The 23,319-nt window shown below is 41.0% G+C and overlaps 1 protein-coding gene across 2 annotated transcripts in view; it reads right to left on the bottom strand.

Moving 5' to 3' along the window:
- TWF2 (twinfilin actin binding protein 2) overlaps positions 1–23,319 on the bottom strand; it is a 239,132-nt gene that overhangs the window by 71,541 nt on the left and 144,272 nt on the right. For both annotated transcript variants that reach the window (XM_085624807.1, XM_085624808.1), the window contains 2 exons: positions 2,610–2,735; positions 2,022–2,172 (listed from right to left, as the gene is read on the bottom strand). In XM_085624807.1, coding sequence (XP_085480933.1) covers positions 2,022–2,172; positions 2,610–2,735 — 277 coding nt within the window. The remainder of the gene's footprint in view (positions 1–2,021; positions 2,173–2,609; positions 2,736–23,319) is intronic.

The raw sequence follows: 23,319 nt of genomic DNA, 5'->3' as shown, positions 1-23,319 counted from the left end.
ACAGTATATACAGAGCCACTTTCTCACACCCTTCACACCTCACTCCTTCCCTTCTCTCCATTCTCCCTTCATTTTGTACCCTACGTCCGCATTTCCTGTTAATCACAGCCCCTATTTAATTGCTTTTCATTTTTCACCTTCCCATTTTCCCTTTCACTCTCTTTTCACATGCTCCCCGCTGTCTGCCCTTCTTCCTTTACCTTTCTCCTCTTTTCATTCTCATCATGTTCCACTCCCAATCTCTGCTTTTCCCACTTCGCTACACATTAATTATCTACCTTATCCATATTTGCCTTCGGACCTCTCCTCCTTAATCACTCTCCCTTTTATGTTTTTCTTTCTTGCACACATCTTAAAAATGTCCACTCAGGAATCTGTGTTTTATCTCAGGGCCTTAAATCTTGGTGTGGCCACTCAGTCATCTTTCTGAGGTTTCTTAAATTTAGTGCCATTGAGCTGGCATGACAACATTATTAATTTGGTGTCAAGGCCCCCTCTGGTGAATATGTGCTTTACAAACCTACACAGTGTGTTAAAGACACAGAAATGTATTTCAATCTTTTGTTTTTCAATTTATTTGCAATATTTCACTGTCGTCATTCCATCAGTCCCATCTTGACTCCGTACCTTTCATACTCTCATCCATTCCACTGACTTTCTTTCCTTCGTCCCACCTTTTTTCCTTTCCTTTTTCTCTTCCTCAGCACCTCTAGCCATGCCTCCTTTCTTTTCATTCTTGCTTTCTTACATCTTCATTCATTCTCCATCGTTCTTCCCTTGGTGCATTTCTACCTTCTTCCTCCATTTGTTGATTACTTTTTTCTGCTCCTTCCTGCATCCCTTATTTAATTTCTTCCTTCATTATCCTCAACCCTACCTTGTGTTTTTCTTCCTTGTTTCCTTTCTTCTTTCGATTCATCACACAACGTTCACTTCCTTTCTCCTGCTATCCCTTCATTTCTTCCTTTCACATTTTTTTCTTAATTCCTCCTTCCTTTGTCTCTTCCTTTCTTTTGAACAGCACAGTACAGGCACATTCTGTATAGTTTGCAAAGCTTTCTGACATCTGCAAACGATCTTTCCTAACGCTGCATTTTGGGATGTACATACAATCTCTAATTTATGTTCACTTTTCAGTTGTTGTCATAGACTTTCTGTATGTTATGTTACATTGATTTGTATAGAGCACTAATCACCCGAGAGGGTATCCTGGCGCTTGGGCAGGGGTGTAGGTATGTGGTCCCCGAGGTGCTTATATGAAGAGCCAGGTCTTCAGCTTCTTGCAGAACTCAAGAAGCAAGGAGGTGGCTGTGATGTTTTGAGGCTTGTGGATGGAGCCAATAAATTAAGTGGGTGGAGCCAGTGGATGAAGGGGCGGAGCCGGGAAGTGGGTGGGGCCTCCTAGAAAAATGTGAGCACCTGCACTTAATATTTTACAAATTAAGCACTGAACCTGAATGGTCAAAGTTCACTCCATTTTGAAAAAGGATGTAGATAGGCTTATAGATGTCATGTCCTAGTGCCATTTTAGCCTTTGCTAAGTTCATTCATAATGCTTTACTATGGTACCATGGAACTCCAACAAGAGGGAAGTATTCAAGCATGTGAATCTATGAAAGATCCAATACTGGATAAATGAAGAAATATAAAAAAACGATCTTATTTTAGTTAATAAAGAAAAATTAGGGAACAATGGAATAGCGCACTTTTTGATATTTTTAAAACCTAGTGATGCGACAATATAAAGTTGTATGTGGTCCCAGTAAGATAATATTTAGAGCAAAGGTTATGGTAAGGAATGACGTATGGCGCATACTCTGGCTTATGCTCTATTTTGATCATTATATCATATTTTTTCATGGCCTCATCTTTATTGTCAACCACAATGAACCACAAGCCAGTCTCCACACTTCCATTCTATGCAAACTCCATGTCACATTGTCAAATGCTTCACTATCCCTGCCAAACAAAACACCACCACCATGCCCAAATCTCAAATTAATGTTAGTGTAAAATCCTACCAACAGACTCCAGGTAGTCCCCCTCATGGGAGTGTTTGTAAAGGAAGAGGTGGTAGCGTGCAGTGTCATCAGGGATCCTTCGAGGGAGATCTGCAATCTCTGTTGGGTTTGTGTGAACAAGTTCAGTGGTTTCCTTTTCCAAATCCAGTTTCTGAGCAAATGAAAAAAAGGAGAGGAAGGAAAGATCAATTTTTACACTTTAAATGGACTACTGGTTAATACAAAATGTGTGTCATATGAGATGAATGTTGGCACCTTGTGTGGAGGCAGCACTCCAACTGTTTAAGTACATGAAATATACAACAGCCGAATATGTCCCATGCCCACTCCTCTGCAAGGATAGGTTCAGTTTAGTTTGATTCAGATAGCAGTTGACAGAACTTATGGATAAAGCAACCCCACAACCATAATATGTCATGGAAGACCACAGGATTAAATAAAGAGATCTGCATCTCAGAAGATGGCCCTTTTGAAAGATGTAACCAACAAGCAGCATCTAGGTAATTGTGGAGTCACCCATGCTTAATTCCGATATAACATTTCCCTAATAGTCATCAAATGAGAAGTTACAGAGGCACCGCAACTCACCAGTTGGACATAGTTAAGTTTCTTCTGCTTCAGAAGCAGAATGGCTTTCTCTGCCTCAGGTCTCAAGGGAAATGCCAAGCCCTGTAGGGTCTGATGTTTACTTTCTACATTAATTTCAGTCTTCACCTGGGGACAAAAGCAGAAACATGGTACATTAAGACAACAGAACTTGGTGGCATGCAAAATGTAGTGGTGAAATGAACAAAAACCACACTGCTGACCCAAACAACTGCCTGCTTTGCGCCAGACCAGCTGTGAAATCCATCTGGGTGATGCCACACAATTAACTTCTGTCCAGCAGGTTAATCAATCAGCACATGCCCCAATACCAAACATATCCAATGGAACACCTGATTTCTTTTAATATTGAATAAAACACATACCAAGAAACCTCTGCATAGAGCAGAAAATTCCTTGATTCTATGCGCAGGCCTAGAACATTAGAAGGAAATAGCACACACCAACATTCAGCCTAGTCTTAAAACATACCATGCAGGCAGTGTCTTTAAAAACACCATGCTACATTACAGTGTATCACATCACACTTCTTTTCTAGAACACCCAACATACTTACCCATTATGTGAAATACACAATACTCATATAATCTTTGTGTAAACACACCATGCTGCCCTGTCTGAGGATGCCTAGGATGACCCCCAACAATCAAGGGATACATCATACATTATGCAGAAGCCAAGATTCAAGTTAACAAACACACACACCAGGCGGCTTTACAGGCACACATACTCAAACAGGCATATTATAAAAGTACTGGCATACCATTGGGAAACTGCATTTTTCAAAGTTCAAATGCAGGCATTTACCATATCTAACGATGCTTGAACTGAAGCCCCAAATACATTCCAAAAGCTATGAACAACTGAGGACTATAAAAGAGGACCAAGGACTACAAAGTGTTGGTAAACGTGTAAAGTAGGACAATATCTGGAGGCTCTGAAATGATTACGCTTCCAGAGAACAAACCATTTCAAAAAACTTTATTCGACAATTAAGTCATAAAAGTATCGAACATCAACCATCTGCGTCAATACAGGTTATACCAAAACTTAGTTGTCAACATAATTCTTATAAGCAATTCCTTCTATACAAGGCCATAATCAAGAAATGGAGTTTGCGGAGCCAAATAAGACTTATAGATGGAGTTATATTTCATGGTGCACGAGCTGTCCCCATGCAAGTGGCACGGGTAAAAATTATACTCCAAAAGGATGAGGGGTATGAGGCATAATAGATAAGATATTGATATTCAGTCTTGAAAATTGTTTTAAACCGCACAATCTATGGTAGGTTTCATGTGTTTTAAAATGTTTGCTCCATTGTGCAGATAAGCAAAGAGGGGAAGATTTTGAGGTTTTAGGAAATGTTATCTTTCTGGTTTGTGAAGTAGTATTTTACTATGGTTTAAACATGTTACATATTGGGAAAGTGGTAAATCAAACTGAAAACCAAGTAATTTACAAAGGTATCAAACCCAAAAATATCTTGGTATTTAACAGCCAAAGCAAGCATACATTTTATTATTTATAGTTTCCTTATATGCAACTGTGTATGCATTTGGCACTGTACAAAAAGGTACAGCCACTTAGCATGCTCTTTTGGCTTAAAAACCAGGGAAACTAGTTTAGATAAGCCCTGGAAGTGAAATTCAACTGCAAAATGTCATATCTTTTACCCCCCAAAATCAAGCTAGGCAGCAAAGTGTTTTTATAAGGTATATATGCTTTACAGATAATATATTTTACTGTGTTAATATAACATTACGAGAAGCGTCGCGAGCACCGCACAAGATGGCTGCCATTCTCCAACCGGCTCTGGTGAACTCAAGTGGGATTGAGCTTTAATGAACCTGTTTCTTCTTCTTCTATCACCACTGCAGCAGTGATAGCAACATAGTAAGGACCCATTTCTCTTTAGTTTTTTGGACTTCACCTGCTACTGTTGCCCTCCTTAACACAGCGGCTATATGCACCTTATCTCTGGTACGCTTTGCCTGACTACCACTATTCACAGTAATTTAAGCCACTGCTTTCCCTCTTGGTCTCGTAAGGCTTCTGTCTTTATTTCTCGCATGTATACAGCTGCGCAGTACATTTGATCCAGGCCATAAATTGACTCTCCCAGAGAAGTTATTACAGAACTGATCACTCTCCCTTTCCTCGGTAGCAGGCCTCATTCATCTCACTCATCACTGGGTATCGGATCATAACTACCATTTTCAGATTTCTTTACGGGCAGGTCTTAAAGCAGAAGAAAAAGGCCTTCCCTCTTCTATCATCTTCCAAGCTTACCATGAGTCATAAAAAACGACAACAGGACCTAGTCCATGAAAACCTCTTCGTTCACTTCGATTTCTGGCTCTTCGTCAAAACAGCCCTCAAGATTGGTCGAATGATTCAAGAAAGACCTAGACTCTCCTGCTAAATTGCCACCTCCTTTCAATTTGGACCATGTCATGGATGAATTAAGGGCTCTAAAACCTTTTGTAGTGGAAACCAACTCACTGAGGAGAAATGGTCCTCCTATGATCATCATTTATAGGGTGTTGAGATCCCAAATATATCCCATCCGACTAAGGAAATTGAATTACTTAAAAAACTACTGAAGACTTCGAGAAACGGAGAAATACCATGCAACTTAATGGTATTTCTGAGAACTCAGAGGGCCCTGACATGATTTTCTCTTTTGCAAAAGGCTATTCCTGATATCATCCACCTACGAGAGCACAGCATTCTTAACATCAACACAAGCGTATCGCTTGGGACCCAAACCTTTTATTTCTTCAACTAACACCAGACCTCGAGGCATAATGATTCTCTTTTTGAAGTACACTGACAATGCACATCCTCTCTGCCGCTAAACAAGTGGGTTTCCTTGCTTTGGTCTGGTGACAAAGTTTACTTCTCTCAGGGCATCTCAAATGCCATAGCTGCCAGGAGGAAGCGTTTCCTTGGGTTTCGTCCACAATTAAAATCTATGAACATCAGATACGGTTTACTCCAGCCTTCCTTTTTCAAAATTACCTACAAAGACAAAACTCACAAGTTTGAAGACCCAGCCTTACTGTAAGATTTTCTTCATTGACATCTGCATGTGGTGCTTCTGCCAAAACATGACTGTTTTCTGCATAGTTAGCCTGATGTTATGTTTAACCGATTGATCTTTTTTATTTAAGGTTTTCTTTTTTCTTATACCTTATTTTCCCCTATTTTACACCTTATCCCTCCGATTTGTATTTCAGCTCAAGTTTATCTTATGGAGTCTTCCAACTGTTTCGGTTCCCCCTATCCTCATGTGTCATGTACAGCTCCAGAGAACTCCTATCCTTTGCGGTCCACGTTAAGTTTGCCTTCCTTATTTTTCTTATATTTGGTCAAATCATGTACCCCATCATTCTCAACTTTCTAGTGTTTTTACTATATTAACCGTTTACCCAGTTTCTGGTTCCTCTTATTTTTATATCTCATAAAATGTGTCCTCCTCCTCCTGAAATATTTTTCGTACCCCTATCCCATGTTCACCGGAGAGGAGTCTGGTCCCATCTTCATCTTGGGCTCTCCACACTCTCCGCATCCTCTGGGTTGTCCTCTTTAACTAGTAAAGTAGCAACCGCAACCAAGGATTTCCCTACCTGTTTTGTCTTTATGTTTTTCTTTCTATTTTTCTGGAATTTTCTTCCCCTTGTTTTAAATTCTTTTCTTGGCTTTCCTTTCATCTCTTTTCACACGTCATCTTTTACTGAAGCACTTCCAAAGTTCACCTACATGTCACTTGATTTCTTTGATGTGCCCTGATGGCCTCTTTTCGAATGCCTCTCAGAGTAACAACCTGTAATGTTTTGGGTCTACGAAATCCTATTAAAACGTCAATGTATTTTGTCACATACGTCCAGATTAAAATGCCAACTTGCACTACTTCAGGAAACCCACCTCACTGACACGGATGATAAACTCAAGAGACAATCGGTTGGGGAGCTTTACTTTTCCCTCTGTATCTCACAAAAAGGGAGTAGCAGTATTAGGTCATAAATGTTTAAACTTATTTATTTTGTAGGAGACCAACAAGGAGAGTAGATGGGTATTACTTAAATTAAACATGGACAATGGTACATTCACAATTCTGAATGTCTACGGGCCCACAAACCCTACCCTATTTTCTGGAGGACCATTTCCCCAAAAATTGCACAACATTCCACAGACAATTTTATTTTAGGCAGCCACTGCAATCAAATAATCAATTCTATCATTGATTGACAGTCATTTACTAAATTCCTTCCACACAAAACTCTCATAGCATTCAAACATGCCATCTCACATAATGCCTTATCAGATTCCTGGAGACTAGTTGATCCCTCTCTCCAAAACATTTCCTTCTACTCAGTCCCCCACACTCCCAAACTAGGATACACTATGTGTAAATTTCTGATACAACACCTTGTACATTCGGATATTAGTTCAATCCCAATCTCTTACCATTCTCCGGTCAGTACTGACTGATATTTTTCACAATACCACATCTAGATCTAGGTGGCAGTTCAATAATAACGTATTATCCGACAAGGAGTTCCTTCAATCATATGAATATTTTGTTCATGAGTATTTTCTGCTTAATGAAATAGGGAAAACCTCTTTTCACTTTGTCTGGGACAAAGGCGCCTTTAGAGGTTTTGTTATAAAATTTCTCTCCAATGATCGGAAGGCCATGGAAAAAGAATCTTCCATAAATATTTCATCCAGAGCTGCACTGATCTATAGAGCATTAAAACTCGCTTTAACAGACAAACCTAAATCTAAAATCTTACTTGCATGGTAATCTGACTTACAACGTAGTTGGCCTATATCCCTTTGGAAGAAAATTTGGGAGAAGATTCACACCACTGCACGTCCTGCCAACCTCACTCAAACACTATACAATATTTACAATCAACTCTATTACTCCAGCATCTCTTTTAAAACAAAAATTGCTTAAACATAATTGTTGGCATTGCAACACTCATTCTGGCACGTTCAAAGATATGTTTTTTCTGTGCTCCAAGGCATCTCAATTTTGGGTTCTGATTTGAACTAGATTTGGAGAAATCTGTAGATTTTGCACTCCCATCTCTATAGTGCTCTATTTTCGGGCAGTCTGAGTAATTCCTGAACCCACAATAAAGAGTATGGCAAGTTAGTAGACCTCTTAATCGCGCTTGGTTTACAGGTAGTCACGGCTAATTGGAAATCTACAAAGACTATTACTCTTCATAATGGTGGGACTTGGTATGTCATAATCATACACTAGATGACTAAAATCTTAATTCTACCTATCTACTTGCAAAGCGTGAAACATTGTGAGATACACTCACCAGATATTTAACTTCGCTTGGAAGTAGGTCAAATAATTAAATTTCCAGTTATATGGTTATTAACTTGTGCTGCTGCTTAATTATATTTCTGATTCCCCAAAGTTTCAGCATTAGCGATCTTATTACACTGTTTTAAGAAGTTTTTTTGATTGCACATCTCCTTGTTATGTGTCCTCTCTTCTCCTCTTCCCCTGCTCTTCTCTTCTCTCCGTTCTCCTGTCTAACTCTTCTGTCACTCCTTACAAAGTTTGCATCCAAACCAGATCTGCAAAAGACTAGCAATGTAATCTTTTAGTCCGATTGTGGATATAGCCTCCTAGCGTGCTTGCACTCTGGTTAAATATCACTTTATGTTGGATTTAATGTCGCAATTCATGTTTATTCTCCTAATTACTTTTTAAAAAACCATTAAGCTAAAAAGTAAAAAAGAATGCAATTACTTATATTTTGCATAATAAAATAGTGTTTTGAAGCAAGTGCACTTTCATTGAGAACTGTGCAACAATGTTACTACAAAAAAAAAATAGGAGATGTAAAGAGAAGAATAAAATGCCCAGATCACATCGCCAAAGTAAGACCATACCGGAGGAAAAGGACGGTTGCAACAAAAGAAACTATTTCATGAAGTGCATGCAAAAACCAGCCGCGGTGCGTCCATTGGGGCGTAGCCCCACCTGCCATTGGACCCGCGGCTGAGAACAACTGACAATTATGTCAGTCAGCATGACGTCAGACCACCCGTGGGCGGTCCGGCGTCATGTTGACTGACATGCAGTCAGACCGTCACCAGGGGCATGGAGCAGCACAATGCACAAGTGTGCATGAGTGGGGACGGAGGACGAATTTTCGCACCGTGCCCAGTCATGCGCACTTGTGTTTGCAGTTCTGGCGCATGCCCATTAGGAGAGCGAGGGTTGAGCAAAGGCTCAAACCTCGGTCTCCTAATGGGCAGGCGTGCGGAGTGTAAAACGTGCCCCAGCCAATCCTGGCGCTGCCAGCAGCGCCAGGATTGGCTGAGAGGGTTTTGCACGCCCACTTGCAAGCAGTCAGTGATGTGTGCGTCACAGTGGCTGTTCCAGAGTGTAGGCGCCATTGCGCCAACGGACCCGAGGCAGCAGACCGACCTGCTTAGGTAGGATTTTTAAATTTTATTTAAAAACTCCCCCCTCCCCACCTCCGCGATACACACCCCCCCCCCCCCCCGCGACACCCCACGAGCCGCAACTGAGCGTCATTTATTAAAAAGTAAAAGCATTGGAGATGAAGAAAATCTACTGGAGAAAACTAGAAGAAAAACCATCGTGTTTTGATGTTCAGTGCGACCAGCAGCTAGGGATCGGTTTTCCACACCGAGCATTCATTTATTTAGTATATGTCTATGTGTTTTTCAGACACGGCGCACGCAAGCTGAATCGCACACCTTTAAAACGTAAGAGAAAAAGAAAACTTTTGAAAATGGAGTGCATGTTGGTAAAATTATTTCATGCCCAGAAGTGCCAGAGAGGTCAACGCATTTAGTCAGGAGAGTAGGCAGACCCTAATCTACTCAGTAATGTTCCTAACATGAAAATTCCCCCCCCCAAAAATAGTCCGCGTTTCATGGTGCCCCTTATCCAAACTGGTCATCTAATGAGGGTCCCTTAGGAAAAACTGGTTTCTGAGGAGGCGCGGTGGAATCCTACCCCGCTTCCTGAATAGTTCCCTATTCCCTAAGGATACACCAGGCCCATGGTGTCATATCTACGGGGAGTCATCTGGTAACTATCTTGTTACCCAGTGCCACACTGAATGAATGGGTGGTCTTTTTGTCACATGGGGAGAACATACTCCCGGAAGTTAATGGCTTCAGCGTGAGTACCACTTACAGAACCCTGACTTCAAACCCAAACTATAAAAGGTGCGATGACACCCGACAATGAGAAAGCCAAAAGCTGGTCACTCAGTTTCTATTCCTTAGGGTGCACAGTGGGTTTAGTGGCCTATCCTGGCAACCAGATGGCTCTTCTGTAGACTTTTTTTACGCCTTGTTTGAGCTGTACCCCTCTCTAGGCTTTGTCATATTTTGCCAGGTTCCCCCTTACGCTGGCCAGTAATTCACGTTTATTACTTAGTCGCTACCCTTACATTGTTCAGTGGAGTTTTTATGAATCATGTGCTTAGTAAATGAATCATGCGAAATCAACGGTATTTAATGCACTGTGCTTCCTAAGTTGACAGGAACACGTTTTTTGTTGTTTTTGTCTGTCGCTTATATATAGAACTTGGTAGAATGCTACCCTGTGCTTTGCGCCGATGTGGGGAGACAGTTAATGATCTTGTGTGAGAAGGAATACAGTAGTTTGACTGTATTGGCGTCGCGTGCCATTTTATTATTTAGCACATTCCTGATCTGTGTTGTTTTCCATTTTACTTAACACGTTATTTGAATGGTTTGTTTTTTCATTCTCCCTAGAATTATTTTTGGTCCAGTCACCAATACGATCCAAAAAAAACAGGCGTTGACATTAAAGTTGACATGTCTTCAAATAAATGCAACAAACAAGATAATGACACGATCATGCTAGATCTACTAGTCATTCGATAAATGCGTTTTCAACAAATTGTTGCTCGGTATGTCGTGTGAGTAGCATTCTCGGCCCTTTCACTGCCAGGGTTTTTATTCATTTCTTTGTGTTTTTATGACCTATTTTTTCGTTTTGTATATATGATTCTAATATAGGACAGTGAGCTACGAAGGGCATGTAACTCCTACAGCTTGTAACCCTCACTTTATGTAACACCTGCTGTACATTGATTTACGCACATGATGTACTGTCAATGTATAATGTTTGTTTACTTGGGATGTAGAGCATTCGGACACCCTGCATTGGGATGAGTAGCCTATGAAAGAAAGAAAACAAAACTGTTGTATTTAAATTATTTGTGTAAATAGTGGAACAGACCAGCACATTGACAGTCTTAGGATGAGATTAGAGTTCTAGGCAAGGGTGTCCAAAGTGGTTTCAGGAGGGACGTTTCAGCGTGATTTTTCAGAATAACCCATGAACATGTTGATCAAGTCCACTGAGGTTCGTTGTATGCAGATGTGTGTTAAGTTGGGCAGCCCTGATGCAGAGCAGCGGTTACAAGCATCATTTTCATGGAGAGCAGCGAGTGAGCTGGATGGGCCTCCGAGTGGTGGGGCAGCCGTGCCTGGGACGCAGTGAGTGCTGAGAAATACCCTTGTCCATGACAGTTCAAAGTTCGCGTGCATGTGATCTACTGTGCGTGTAGTTGGAGACGGCTCATTTGGGTGTAAAGGTGATGCGCTGAGATAGCGAGAGCAGTGGAGGCCACCTCGGTCACTCAATATATCTCAAATGTTCAGGTACCTGGGGTGTCTTATCTAGGGACTGCCCACACTGCTCTTAAGCAACGGTTTAAAATGGGAATGGTTGCTTGGTTCATGGACATCTTAAGGGATTTGGCGGCCTTGTGTCAAACGTATTTTGGGGGCACCTATTCGGAACCCTTTGAATTTATGATCCAATATTAGCTCTTTCTTGCCCTCTTTGGCCAGGTCACTGTCAGTGCACCGGCAAAATCGTCCAAACTCCACATGTGTTTCGTTTACATCTAATATTCAAGGACAGTGACTTGGGTTTTCAGTATTGTAACACAGCAGCAGCAGCTCACTGATATTGCTGAAAGTAGTCTCCGTGACACCCTGCCATTTCTCATATCTCAGGACCTGTTTTGATCTAAAAGCAACTTTTTATAGATGTTGCATGAAGCACAAACATACACTTTCTCTGAAAATGTTGTAATAGAAAATCATACATCAACCACATTAACAAATATATTAAAGGAAAACGATATTTAAAAAAAAATCTATTTAATAATTATTCACGGTCATCAGGACAAGGCTCTCTGCAGAACAGAGTTGGCTCTATCAGTGGTCCCCTGAAAGTCTGGCGCCCTGGGCAGCTGCCTTTGTTATGCCATCTATTAATGTAATAACTGCACTTTCACAATTGCTTTATTAACCTTCCTGCTTTCACAAATTTGCTTGAAAATGCACGATTTTTCTTCTTTTTTTTCAAAATTTTCTTGGGGGGGGGGGGGTAACCCCCCCAAACCCCCCTTTTGGGGTTCGGGCTCGCTCGCTGCGCTCGCTCCCTACGGTGCTGTATGCTCATTCGTTTGCGCCCTGCCACTTTAAAATCTCACCCACCGCCCCTGGCAAAAACGCAGAGAAGCGAGTCTTGCTGCCTCCACAGCCATGATCCACAGACAATGTAGTGCTTAACTGAGTAACAAGATGATGACACAAACCCTTCTGTGGCATCTACTGGAGGTGTCTATTATCCTGTCCCAGACTTGGACGCAAGCACACTGAAGAGACTATATAAACTATTTAAAGGGAATATAATGCTGGAGTGAATGGCTGCCTTGCAAGGTACCATTGGGCAGAGTTGACATCCAACTAAGGCCAGCTCAAATTGCTGTTTCATAATGATACGTGAGGCACTGCAGCACTAAACTGTTCAGAACCGTTACAGAACCATTATGGGCATGCTATGTGTTGGGAAAAGGTGTTGTGGTATGATGTATTTCAGGAGAAAGGCGTGCTTGAGGGACTCACAATAAGGTAAGGATATATCACAGAGAACATGCTGGTGGAGGTAAGTAGCTGTCGTTTATATGGTAAATGAGATGTGACAGCAAGCACAACACTCAGCATACCACATCTACAAATCAATGTATGGTTTGTGAGTTGAAGTTTTCTTTCTGTTGGCAATCAGGTTATCTTGGACTTCTGTGCATTTACCTATGGCTGTTAGGGCTGTTTGTTGTGCAGATTGTTAGTTTGTTTCAGTGTTTGATATTTCTCCAGTATTGTATCTTTCATAGATTCACATGCTTGAATCTTCTCCGCCGTCATGGAGGGAGTCTCATAAAGATAGCAGTGCTAAAGCATCAGCCTTAATCTCCATTGAAAACAATAGTATTCAGTAACCTAGTTACATTGTTTTAAAAACATCAAAACTTCAGCCAGTCAGAGCAGAGACCCTGGAGTATTCATCCCCTGCAGAACCACCATACCTCAGATTTTTTACTGCATGTTGTGTGTTAAGAATTCTCCCTGAGCTCTCCTCAGTCAGAGTATTTCTCTATTACCCGTTTGACCTTAGGCTGTCAGCTATCGGAGACCTAAAACTATCTGATGAATGCAGGTCCATATTTCACAAAGCTCGAGCTTCTTCTACCCTCAAGTGCTACATGGCGAAATCATGAGGTTCTGTGCATGGTGTGCTGCACAGCCATGTCACCCTTTTTCTTACACACCCCTGCAGGTAGTACCTTATCTCCCGCATCTTGGCAAATCAGGCCTCTCCCATTTATTCGTAAAGGTGTACTTAGCATCCATTTCCAGATACAGACAGCATTCTGGTCAATCGTCCTTGTGGTTCAATAGGCTTATCAAGGAGTTTATGAAGGACCTCTTCAGGGCTTACCCACCTGTTAAGCCTCCTCCAGTACTTTGGTAGCTTAACAGGGTCTTGCCACAATTCATGAGGCCTCCATTCGAGCTTATTCACAAGTGTGATTTGAAATTAATTTCTTGGAAAATGGCTTTCCTCTTAGCCACCACATCTGCTAGACGTATTAGCGAAATCCAGGCTTTCACCACAGAAGAACCTTACCTTCAGTTTCTGCAGAACCGAGTAGTCCTACGTACTAATCCTTCATTTATTCCCAAGATGCCTTCAATATATCACCTCAATAAACCAGTTCTACCTACGGTCTTTACCAACCCTTCTTCAATGGCGGAGAGGAAATTAAGTGTGGTTTGAAAATCTATGTGCAAAGAACTAAGTCAGATCAACTCAGTTGCCCATCTTTTTCTCTGCTCCTAGAAAAGGGCAAGTCTTAACACGGGCTAGAATTACTCACTGGGTCTTGGCAGCCATACTCTGTCAAGAAATGGCTGGGCATCCACTGCTGGCAAAGGTGAAGGCTCATTTACCTCGAAAGATTGCAGCCTCTTCGGCCCTGTTCGCAGGTGTAGCTTTACCTGACATATGCAGGACAGCGACATGGGCGAACGCCTACTCTTTCACAAAGCATTACTGCCTAGATGGCTGGAGGAAAGCATATGTGGCAGTCGGTCAAGCTACCCTGTGACGTCTCTTCGCATAAGGTATGCGACTAATATGCTAAATCTGGTCTATGCCATAATGTTTTAGAATTGCTCTTATTAGGATTGGTAAAAGATAATTTTCTATGCATCTTCTAATTTTGTGCAACTTCTAAAGTCATATTCTTAGCTAGTTGTATTTTTGTTGAGTGTCACGGTGGGATGGTTGACCTTCCCACCTCCATTACTATTCAGATACTGCCAACTAGTCTGATTCAAGCATGTGAATCTATAAAAGATACAATACTGGAGAAAAAAAAAATTACTTATCTGTATATATTTTATAGATTCACATGCAATCCTCCCTCCTCCCCGTTCAGGCTCACCATTGCATACCCCTATTGTTTTTTATTCACACTTGTGCTTGTAATCTGAGGTATAGAGGCTTTGCAGGGTATGAATACCCCAGGGTCTCCGGTCTGATTGGCCGAAGTTTGGGTGTTTTAAAGCAATGTAAATAGGTTACTAAATACTATTGTTTTCATTGGAGATTAAGGCTAATGCTTTAGCACTGCTATTTTTACTGTTACCATGGGACTCCCACCATGACGACCAGGAAGATTCAAGCATGTGACTATAAAAGATATCAATTCTGGATAGCACAGTGTACAGGTAAGTAACTGGTTTTTTATTATATTATACAGAATTAAAGCTCAAAATGAGCTCTAAAAGTTGAAGAGCCATGCTTTTATTTTATTCCAGAAGGCAAGGAAGTTTTGTATTATCCTCATCTGAATGCTGAGTGAGTTCCAAGGTTGCTGGCTTTGAGAACAGCATCTTGGTTAGGTTTTGTTGAAATTTGGTACTCTGATTCAAAGGAGTTTAAAATAGACTGCTTACTATTTAGGTAATACATATTTAAATCTGTGCAAAATTGCATATTACGTAAAATCGTGACTATGCAAATAAAAATATCAACCGTGGGTACAATGCATCACCATCAACAATATGCCTCTCGCAATCCATTGGCTTCTTCACACTAGGCTGGGCCAACAGGAAATTTAAGAGAAAAAAAATTATGCAGCCCAACAAACAAATGTGATATTAAAAACAAAGGAAAGCCCGTCATGTTCTGCCAAAGTCACAGTTAGTGGCTTGATATTATCAATCTTCAAACTAGCAGAAACAAACCGCGAGGCATGAAGAGGGAAAAAAAAGGGATGCATTTAGAGCTGGTGGGAGAGCTAGCACATGTGCAGATACGGATCTTAAACCGCTTCTGGATTTCAATACGTTGGGAAGAACAGCAGCTTAGCATACCAAGGGCACGATGTACAAAGCACATTTGTGTTTTCAAATCCTGTGATTTGCAAAATCACAGGGGTTGCAAATTCAAAAGGGCTTTTCATAATATACAAAAGCACACAATTATTTGAAACTTTTGCAATCCTTTCAGAATCGAAAATAGGAGACATGAAAGAGCAGCAGGTTAGGTTTTAAAAACCGTTGCTCACGCAATACATTTACTTTTGTAAATCTCAACATGACCACCTGGCTAGTGCTTAATAAGTCAAGAGTGTACCTTAAAACTATTTCCTCCATGCGGGCATAGGTGACAGTCATGTACATTACAATTATCAATAGGTGTGCGTGTCACCAATAGTTGGAATACCTCTAAATGAGGAATTCTTGACACACATTTTTATGAAAAATACCGGTAAGAAAAATGCTGGCACAAGAACCAAGTACTTGAGCATCCACCTGTTGAGAAGAGAAGATTAAAAGAAAGTCCTGTTTTCATGGTTAGAGTGAAGTGTAGTCAGTCCCCTTTCTATGTTGCCAGCCAGAAGAGAGAGTTGTTCCAGAGAGCACTAGGAGTATGACGTAGTAGTAGGGCTTCTGTACGCCAGCATCGCAGAGCGGAACGGGTGTGTAGACCATGATAAGGCACATTAAAGAGACGCAAGCAAGATTCCAGGAATATGTGAGCCCAGTATGAACAGAACAATATCAAGCTTCTAGGAGCACATCACAACAAAGCACAAGTCGCAGTTTGTGTCTTGTGGCAAGATGGAGGTACGCAACCTTTACATACAAAATGGCGTGTGGAGAGTGATAATGATAATGCACTTGTGTCAAAAATTGAGACACAAGATCCTGACACTGGGGAAAGGCGTGAGAGGTACTGATCCTGTGTGTGCAGAATGGCCGTGAGTCTTCACCGTTTTCAAAGTAAAAGCAGGCAACAGAAAACCGCCTTGTGACTTCTCCTGCAGCACTTAACAGGGCCACGGAACAACACCCATCATTTCACACGGGCCGTTTCAAATGCCACATTTAAGCATGACGTGCAGGCTCCAAGCTAACAAATAAAGCTGCGGCTTACCAGTTACGTACCCTCAAGTTAGCAGATGTAAGTTCACAATGACTACGACCACGATGCACCCATTTGCCTCTCTTCAGACATAGAAACATATCTGCAGCATTATCAATTTAACCAGAATCCCTTTCACGCTTTTGATTCACTTAAACTCAATGTAGCAAGTCGACAACAGAGCAAACGTCCAGCAGTGCAGTAAACTGTAGGCTGTCCAATGTTGAAAAAACTGATGGGGCTCTGAGGTGGCGTCTGATTCCTTCAGGCTTAAATTTCTTTTCATGATTGATTCCCTCCGAATGTCCTCAGTAGATTTTTGATTTTCCATATCCTTACGCCTTGTTCCTCATGTGTGGTTCCGTTTGATCGTCACCAGTGTAATAATGAGTATAGGCCCCCATAGGCAGGAAGTCATGCAGCCGATAATGTTGAAAATATGAAGAAGATTTTTTGTAAAAGACATGTCCAGGTTCCAAGCAGATAAGATGTTAATTGCATAGCCTCACCAGGAGCAGCCTCCAGCTGCTCAGTCCACTCTCTCAAACTGATCTCTCAAAGCATGCTTCACATCAAACTCACACTCTGAGCAGCAGGGAACTGGTTACCAAGGAAAGGATGCATGACAACAAGTCAAGATACCACACACATCCACACCGTATTTGCAAATTGTAAATGAATCCATCAATGGTGTGGAACGGCAACTGCAGTCGCAAACCACTGATGAGTTACAGTGCTCCAGGATGGGGTAGTAAGATTCGCAAAAGGGATGTTGTCCCTTTGAGGCACCTTCCTCTTTGTCAATCATGTCAGCAGCCTCGGGAAGGGGGCTGGAGGGGGCAGTAGTCCAGGCAGCATCGGTGCCTTTAATGGCCACGTGCTACTAAAAAAACATGAAGGCCCATTTTGGGAAGCAAATGCAGACCGGTGGACTGCTGTCCCTTACAGGTCTACAGCACTGCACTGGCAGCCATTACAGTGGTCATGAATTGTGATCTGCCAAATTAATATCAATTAGTAGGTCGTTTTGCGACCCTCTGAATATATAATTTACAATGGGACTAATCAGTACATAGGTCTAACTGAAACTTGCATTCACATTCATAAACCAGTCGGAGTGTAAGCTGTACTTCCTTGGTTTGCGAATTAGAATGACACATCGGCAAAAAGTGTTTCATAAAACGTTTTCAAACATGTATATTGGGTGGAGAGTTAAAAGATGTTTGGCAAATGGAAGAGATGGTTTGTTAAATATTTCATAATACACTCCTACATTCAATCAGACTTCTCACGGAAAAGAAAAACTGATATTGTGTATGTGGATTACACCAGAAGGATAAAAGATAGTAAAACAGCAAAACCGGAGTGGAACATGCAGCTCAAAGAAGAGATTAATATAATGCATACCTCCTCAGGAGGAAACTCTAACACCTTCTGGCAACAGCAGCATCCTATTACAATCTGTCAACGGGAAACAGTAGCAGACAAACCCATCAAGGACAAAACAAGTCTACCTGGTCAACTTTTTAAATGCATTCTACTCGAGGATAACTCTCTATCACCATATACAAAATCAAAGGATGGATTGCTTCCCACCCCCAAAAAAAATCTTATACAACTCAACATGAACTAGAGTAAACTGCCACACAAGATTTCAAAATCTCCGCCATGAACTGATTTGGTAAGCATGCTCACTCACACTATGAAGTCAGTCACCTACTACTGACTACACCATGAAGGCAACCCCAACAAAGATTTCCTTAACCAGACTGCACCATCTATTAGAACATCAGAATGATGGGAGCTCCACTGAAGACAATGAAGTGGCTCAGGGCCAAAAATGGCTTATATATAAGCCTTCTGCTCCACCATTCCAATGTTGGTCTTTCAATTCCTCGTTTTTTAATTTAGAACATTCCACCCTGAGTGAGTGGACTGTTCTATGAGCCTTATAGCTCTTCTACGTTGGCTATACTAGTTATTAAAGGCTCTCTTCCTCGTTATAGACCCAAGCAGTTCATGGCCTTTAATAACTGGTAAAGCCCCTGGTAGTAGGCTTAACTGCTTTGTGAACACCACAACTGTTCAACTCACCAGTTCATCTCAAAGTCTGATGTCCTCTTGCAAATGGCAGTGCCATCAAACTTTACAAAACTCCATCTCCAATACTCTATTACAGTCAACTAACAAGTAAAATTGATCGGCCAAGTTGGGTAAATCATAATCAAACTATTTAATGTTTCAGTGCTAATTCCACAACTACAAAATATTTTCAGAATTGCATCCAGATCATAACACTAAAAATACTACTTCCAGCAGCACTGAAGCATGCTGGCAGAATGATTAATATAAACCACTAGAAAGAAATTACGTAAGAAAGCATGATTCAACAGCTGTTTTGGCTAAACCAGTACTCAAAATCGAATGTACCTACATTAACATTCCTTTCAGGCAGGATCTGAATTATCTCTCCAAGGAACTAAATACCAGAATTGCAGGGAGCTTTCCACCCTAATTTACCCACAACAGTGTATCAAGCCCTTTCACACCAACACATCAAACTGCATAGATTAAGAATGTAAATATAACCTGCATCTTGAAAAACCCCATTTGAGATGGAGGACTTCTGAAAAATGCAATTTCATACCGTCTCACTGCCTGTTTCGCTGTTAGAATCCTGACCGCATGGCATGGATGGGACAAAAAAACATTGGGAAAGCAAACATCAATGTATATAACATTTATAGCAAGCTAAAAAACTTCCATTACAAAGAGACCACACCACTCCAAACACATTTGTGAACTGCTTACTCCAGTTAAGTATTCCAAATTGATGCCACCTCTTTTTCCACCCAAGGACACCAGAATACCATTGCATAACTATAAGCCTAACTCCCATGTAACTAAGTTTCTTTACAGACTAGAGAAACCTACCGTCTAACTACACATTTGTTAGCAAGGGCAGCTCTATTCCGAAATGCCAGTTTGCTCATAGGATCCAGGCTAAGGTAAACAGAAGCAGGGCAAAGTCCAATTCGGGTGAATATGACCATCCCCATCAACCATCAAAATAAGTTTGAAATAGAAACAAAGCACTTCATATTATACCATTGTCACAGGGCACCATGGCACCATTTAATACACTAGCAGCTTTGAGTGGGCACATCATTACTCCATGATGGCCGGAGCAAATGTTTTATGGTGTTGCCCAATTTGGTTTATGGGAAGTTCATACTTTCTAAAATACACAGGAATTGTTCCTTATTACTAGAACACCTTCCATAAACAAATACACAATCCACCACAAAATAAGGCTAGAAAGTAACAAAATATCAATTTACGTCCGAGAATTACTTTCTCTGGGGCGAATTCACAGCAATCCTCCTCATGTTCCTCAGGGCACTGTCCAGCATTAATCTTCTCAAAAGCTATGCCTCTTTCGAGTCAGCACAGACAATGTGCGGCCATGGTTTGTGATACATGATTTCTGCATCTTTATCTATCTTGTTTGACACCTTGACAAGGTGTCAAAAAAAGATAGATAAAGCTGCAGAAACGGTGTACAACAAACACTTTTCAGCACATGGGTCTCGTCCTTTGCTCCAGTTATCAGATTTTTTATTGTTACCATGCTGTCTCTCAATATACCAAAGCAAGTATCATCTTAGGGCCAGTCACGAAGACGGAGCATGGATCGCTAAAGGTAAATAAGGTCTTATGTCTATGGGTGGGCAGTAAATAGTCAAAGCAATGATGCTAGTCAAACTTTTTTGCATGCACTTTTCTTTTACACAGAACAGAGTTGTGGGGTAAACTGCCGGGAAGAGTCTCAGAGTATTGGAGATAGCTAAGTCTTTGTACTGCCTATCTGAGGTTTCAAGTTGTACTTACTAACAATTTGTAAAAAGCTTGATTCACAGGAAAATTCAACAAGGCAGGGGAGCCCTAGGAGTAGAAGGTGACACACACCCAGTAGAAGTGCCAAGATGTCCTACCATTTCACTGTCCATCTCATTGCTTGGTTCCTGGAGGCATGACAAATAAGTGAAAAAGGGTGTGAAACTTCATACATCCAAAAGGAAATGCCTTTATACCTCAGCATTGCCCTCTGCAAATACATTTCAAACGCCCCAAGTATCTGTAACCATCCCTCCCTACATGTACCTGTATATTAGCCCAGCCTAATGTGCCATTTCATTCATTAACATTATTCAATAGCCCCTCCCCTGTATCTCACATGGCCACTTCTAGCAGTACTCTGATATCCATATCAAAAAAGGCCATTCTGTTCTTAGGTCTACCTATCTGCACTTCACCCCTAAATTGAGTTCCTGCTAAAGCACAAGCATATTAGTCTACTCTGGTATAATCTGATCTACACCCCACTTTATTCAACATGTTAGCAATCCTAGATTAAGACGAAATTCACTAGCATCCTCAGTTTTCCATTGCCAGTATATCAAATTATTTACACCAGACGCTCATAGACCAAGTTCCTATATCCCAGACATACTGGCTGCCAAAATATGCTCACCTTCTGCCTCTTAATTCCTTATCCCAGAGGCACCCACCATCTAGCTATACCTATAGGAATCTGCCCATTTCACATGTCCATTCTTTATATGAATACCATAGTTTGATAATGATGTTGTACCATAGTTTGATAATGTTGTTTTCTTAATATTTATCATACACTAGTAATTCCCCCTTAACTTTATCACAGCTCCTCCAAGTGGAATGCTCTAAACGTTTTATAAATTCCCTTTTGCCCCATCCCAAAAGCAAGTCATCAAAAAAAGTTGTGTTTGACTGAATGGAATGACCGTGCTCTTTCACTGAGAGTGCTTATATAATGAAGTGGGTTATGAAGCCAAGTATATAACATACTGCGGCTTAAAGTAGTGGATGAAGGTTTTGAGGGGCTACATACTACGAAACTGAACTATGCAGCATGATGCATAGAGCATGGGAGAGTAATGCCAGGTGCTGTGCAATGTCAGTAATTAGAGGTGGAAGAAATGTAAATCTTCCAGCACACAGGTAGTTCAGAGTTCATGGTAGCGCTGTGTAAAACACTGGAAAGTGTGCCCTAACAGGAAAATGTGTTGTGTAAAGCATTAGGCAGGGTGTGTCAAGATATGCTTTGGTCTGCTTAAAAAGTAATAGCCTGGATATGCTCATTGTCCTCAGGAGGTTTACCTTAGGCACAGGATTTCTCCGTACACGCCAGTTGTTTTGAGTGTGTCCGAAGTCAGCTGATGGGGCCATACCCTGGAAATCTGAATAGCACTGGGGAAAGAAAACCAACTCCTTCTGCAATCTCCCTCACAATGAACCATGTCAAACAGACACCACCACAAACTCACTTGGACCAACTATTTTAATACAATCAATCACAAATTTGTAGTATACAGCATCTGATTCAAACCAGAGTACCACTAATGAGAAGCTATGCAACACACTAATTCATGGGCAGAAAACTAGAAACATATTGATGTATAAAATAACAGCACCCTGTGTCAGTTGAGTTTGAATGAACACATGCACAACAATTCCAACACTACTGGATCTGTAGCCTTAATATGCTCTATGGGAAATGTACAGAGACAATAACCTTGAACCTACTGGGCCATAAAAGTAAAGGAATGCCACTGAGCACCTCCACATTGAAGCTTCGGTAAAGAAAACTGTGATAAGGCAGCAGTTACAACTCCTGTTTCTAAAGATTCCATGTTAACCTTGAATCTAACAGCTCTCATGGAACATTATAAAACGCCACCAACATTAATCTTCAAGACCTACACTGTCACGCAGTTGCAGGACTCTTCTTGAAGTGCTTTAACACCTACAAAGCCAGACTAGCAACAATTTACACATACCACAATGTTGAATCTGCTTCACCGGATTATACAGGCACACCAAAATTACCAACAAGAATAAGAAAGAATGAATCATAAACCAATCCAGATAACAGGACCCACAGACTGGAGCTCATTGCACGAGAGACCACAGCATCACACATTTGAAGTGAGTGGACTGCATAAGATGAATATAATATGATCCATCATAACCAAAATAATGTATTATGTAATAAATCAGAAAGGCACAGCTGTCACACGTAAACTAATTGACATGACTACCCAAATGCCACCAGCCAATGTCTGAAGAGATATAGGTTGAAAGAGACACCACCTACCCTCGCTCTATGAAGTGGGATGGAGGCAATAAAAGTGAGTGGAGGAAGTGGGGAGACAAGTTAACAGTATTCTCTGCAGCATGGAGGGCTAACTCAGAGCAGTGTCAAGCCTAGTCTTCCAGCGAGGTAACTCTGCACACCAAAGGATTTACTGGCTAAAATCTTTGCAAAGGCAACCCAATTAATCAACATACTCAAGAGGAAATTCGATAAACTGAATGACAGTAATGCATTTTGGGGAAACTCCAGATTCTGCAGGATTGAATTCTAAACTAATATCACACCACATCATTGTATAGCTGTCCAAGTCAACAACGTCAATAGCCTTAGCCAGATTTCATAAATAACAAGGCAAGAATATTATTACCTCACCAAATAACTTAAAAAGGGCTACACAATGAAGGTTCAATTTTCAATGAACTGTCTTTAATTAGAAACCCTTGCTAACCATCTAAATAAACTCAAAACTAAATCTCACCTCACTAAACTCACTACCCGTAAAACAGTTTCAAATCACACGGATTCACCACAAGCCAACTAGAGCACAAGAAACATCATGTAGCTAGTTTAACTCCCAAACATTTCTTTGATACATGAAATCATTAATCAAGAAAATTATAAAATCAAGTTCAGTAAATTTATTTTCAAACCACAAA

Source organism: Triturus cristatus, chromosome 9, assembly GCF_964204655.1.
Source record: "Triturus cristatus chromosome 9, aTriCri1.1, whole genome shotgun sequence".
NCBI classification, from domain to species: Eukaryota; Metazoa; Chordata; class Amphibia; order Caudata; family Salamandridae; genus Triturus; species Triturus cristatus.
The sequence above is the reverse complement of the archived record's forward strand: the minus strand, read 5'-3'. Positions and strand labels throughout refer to the sequence as shown.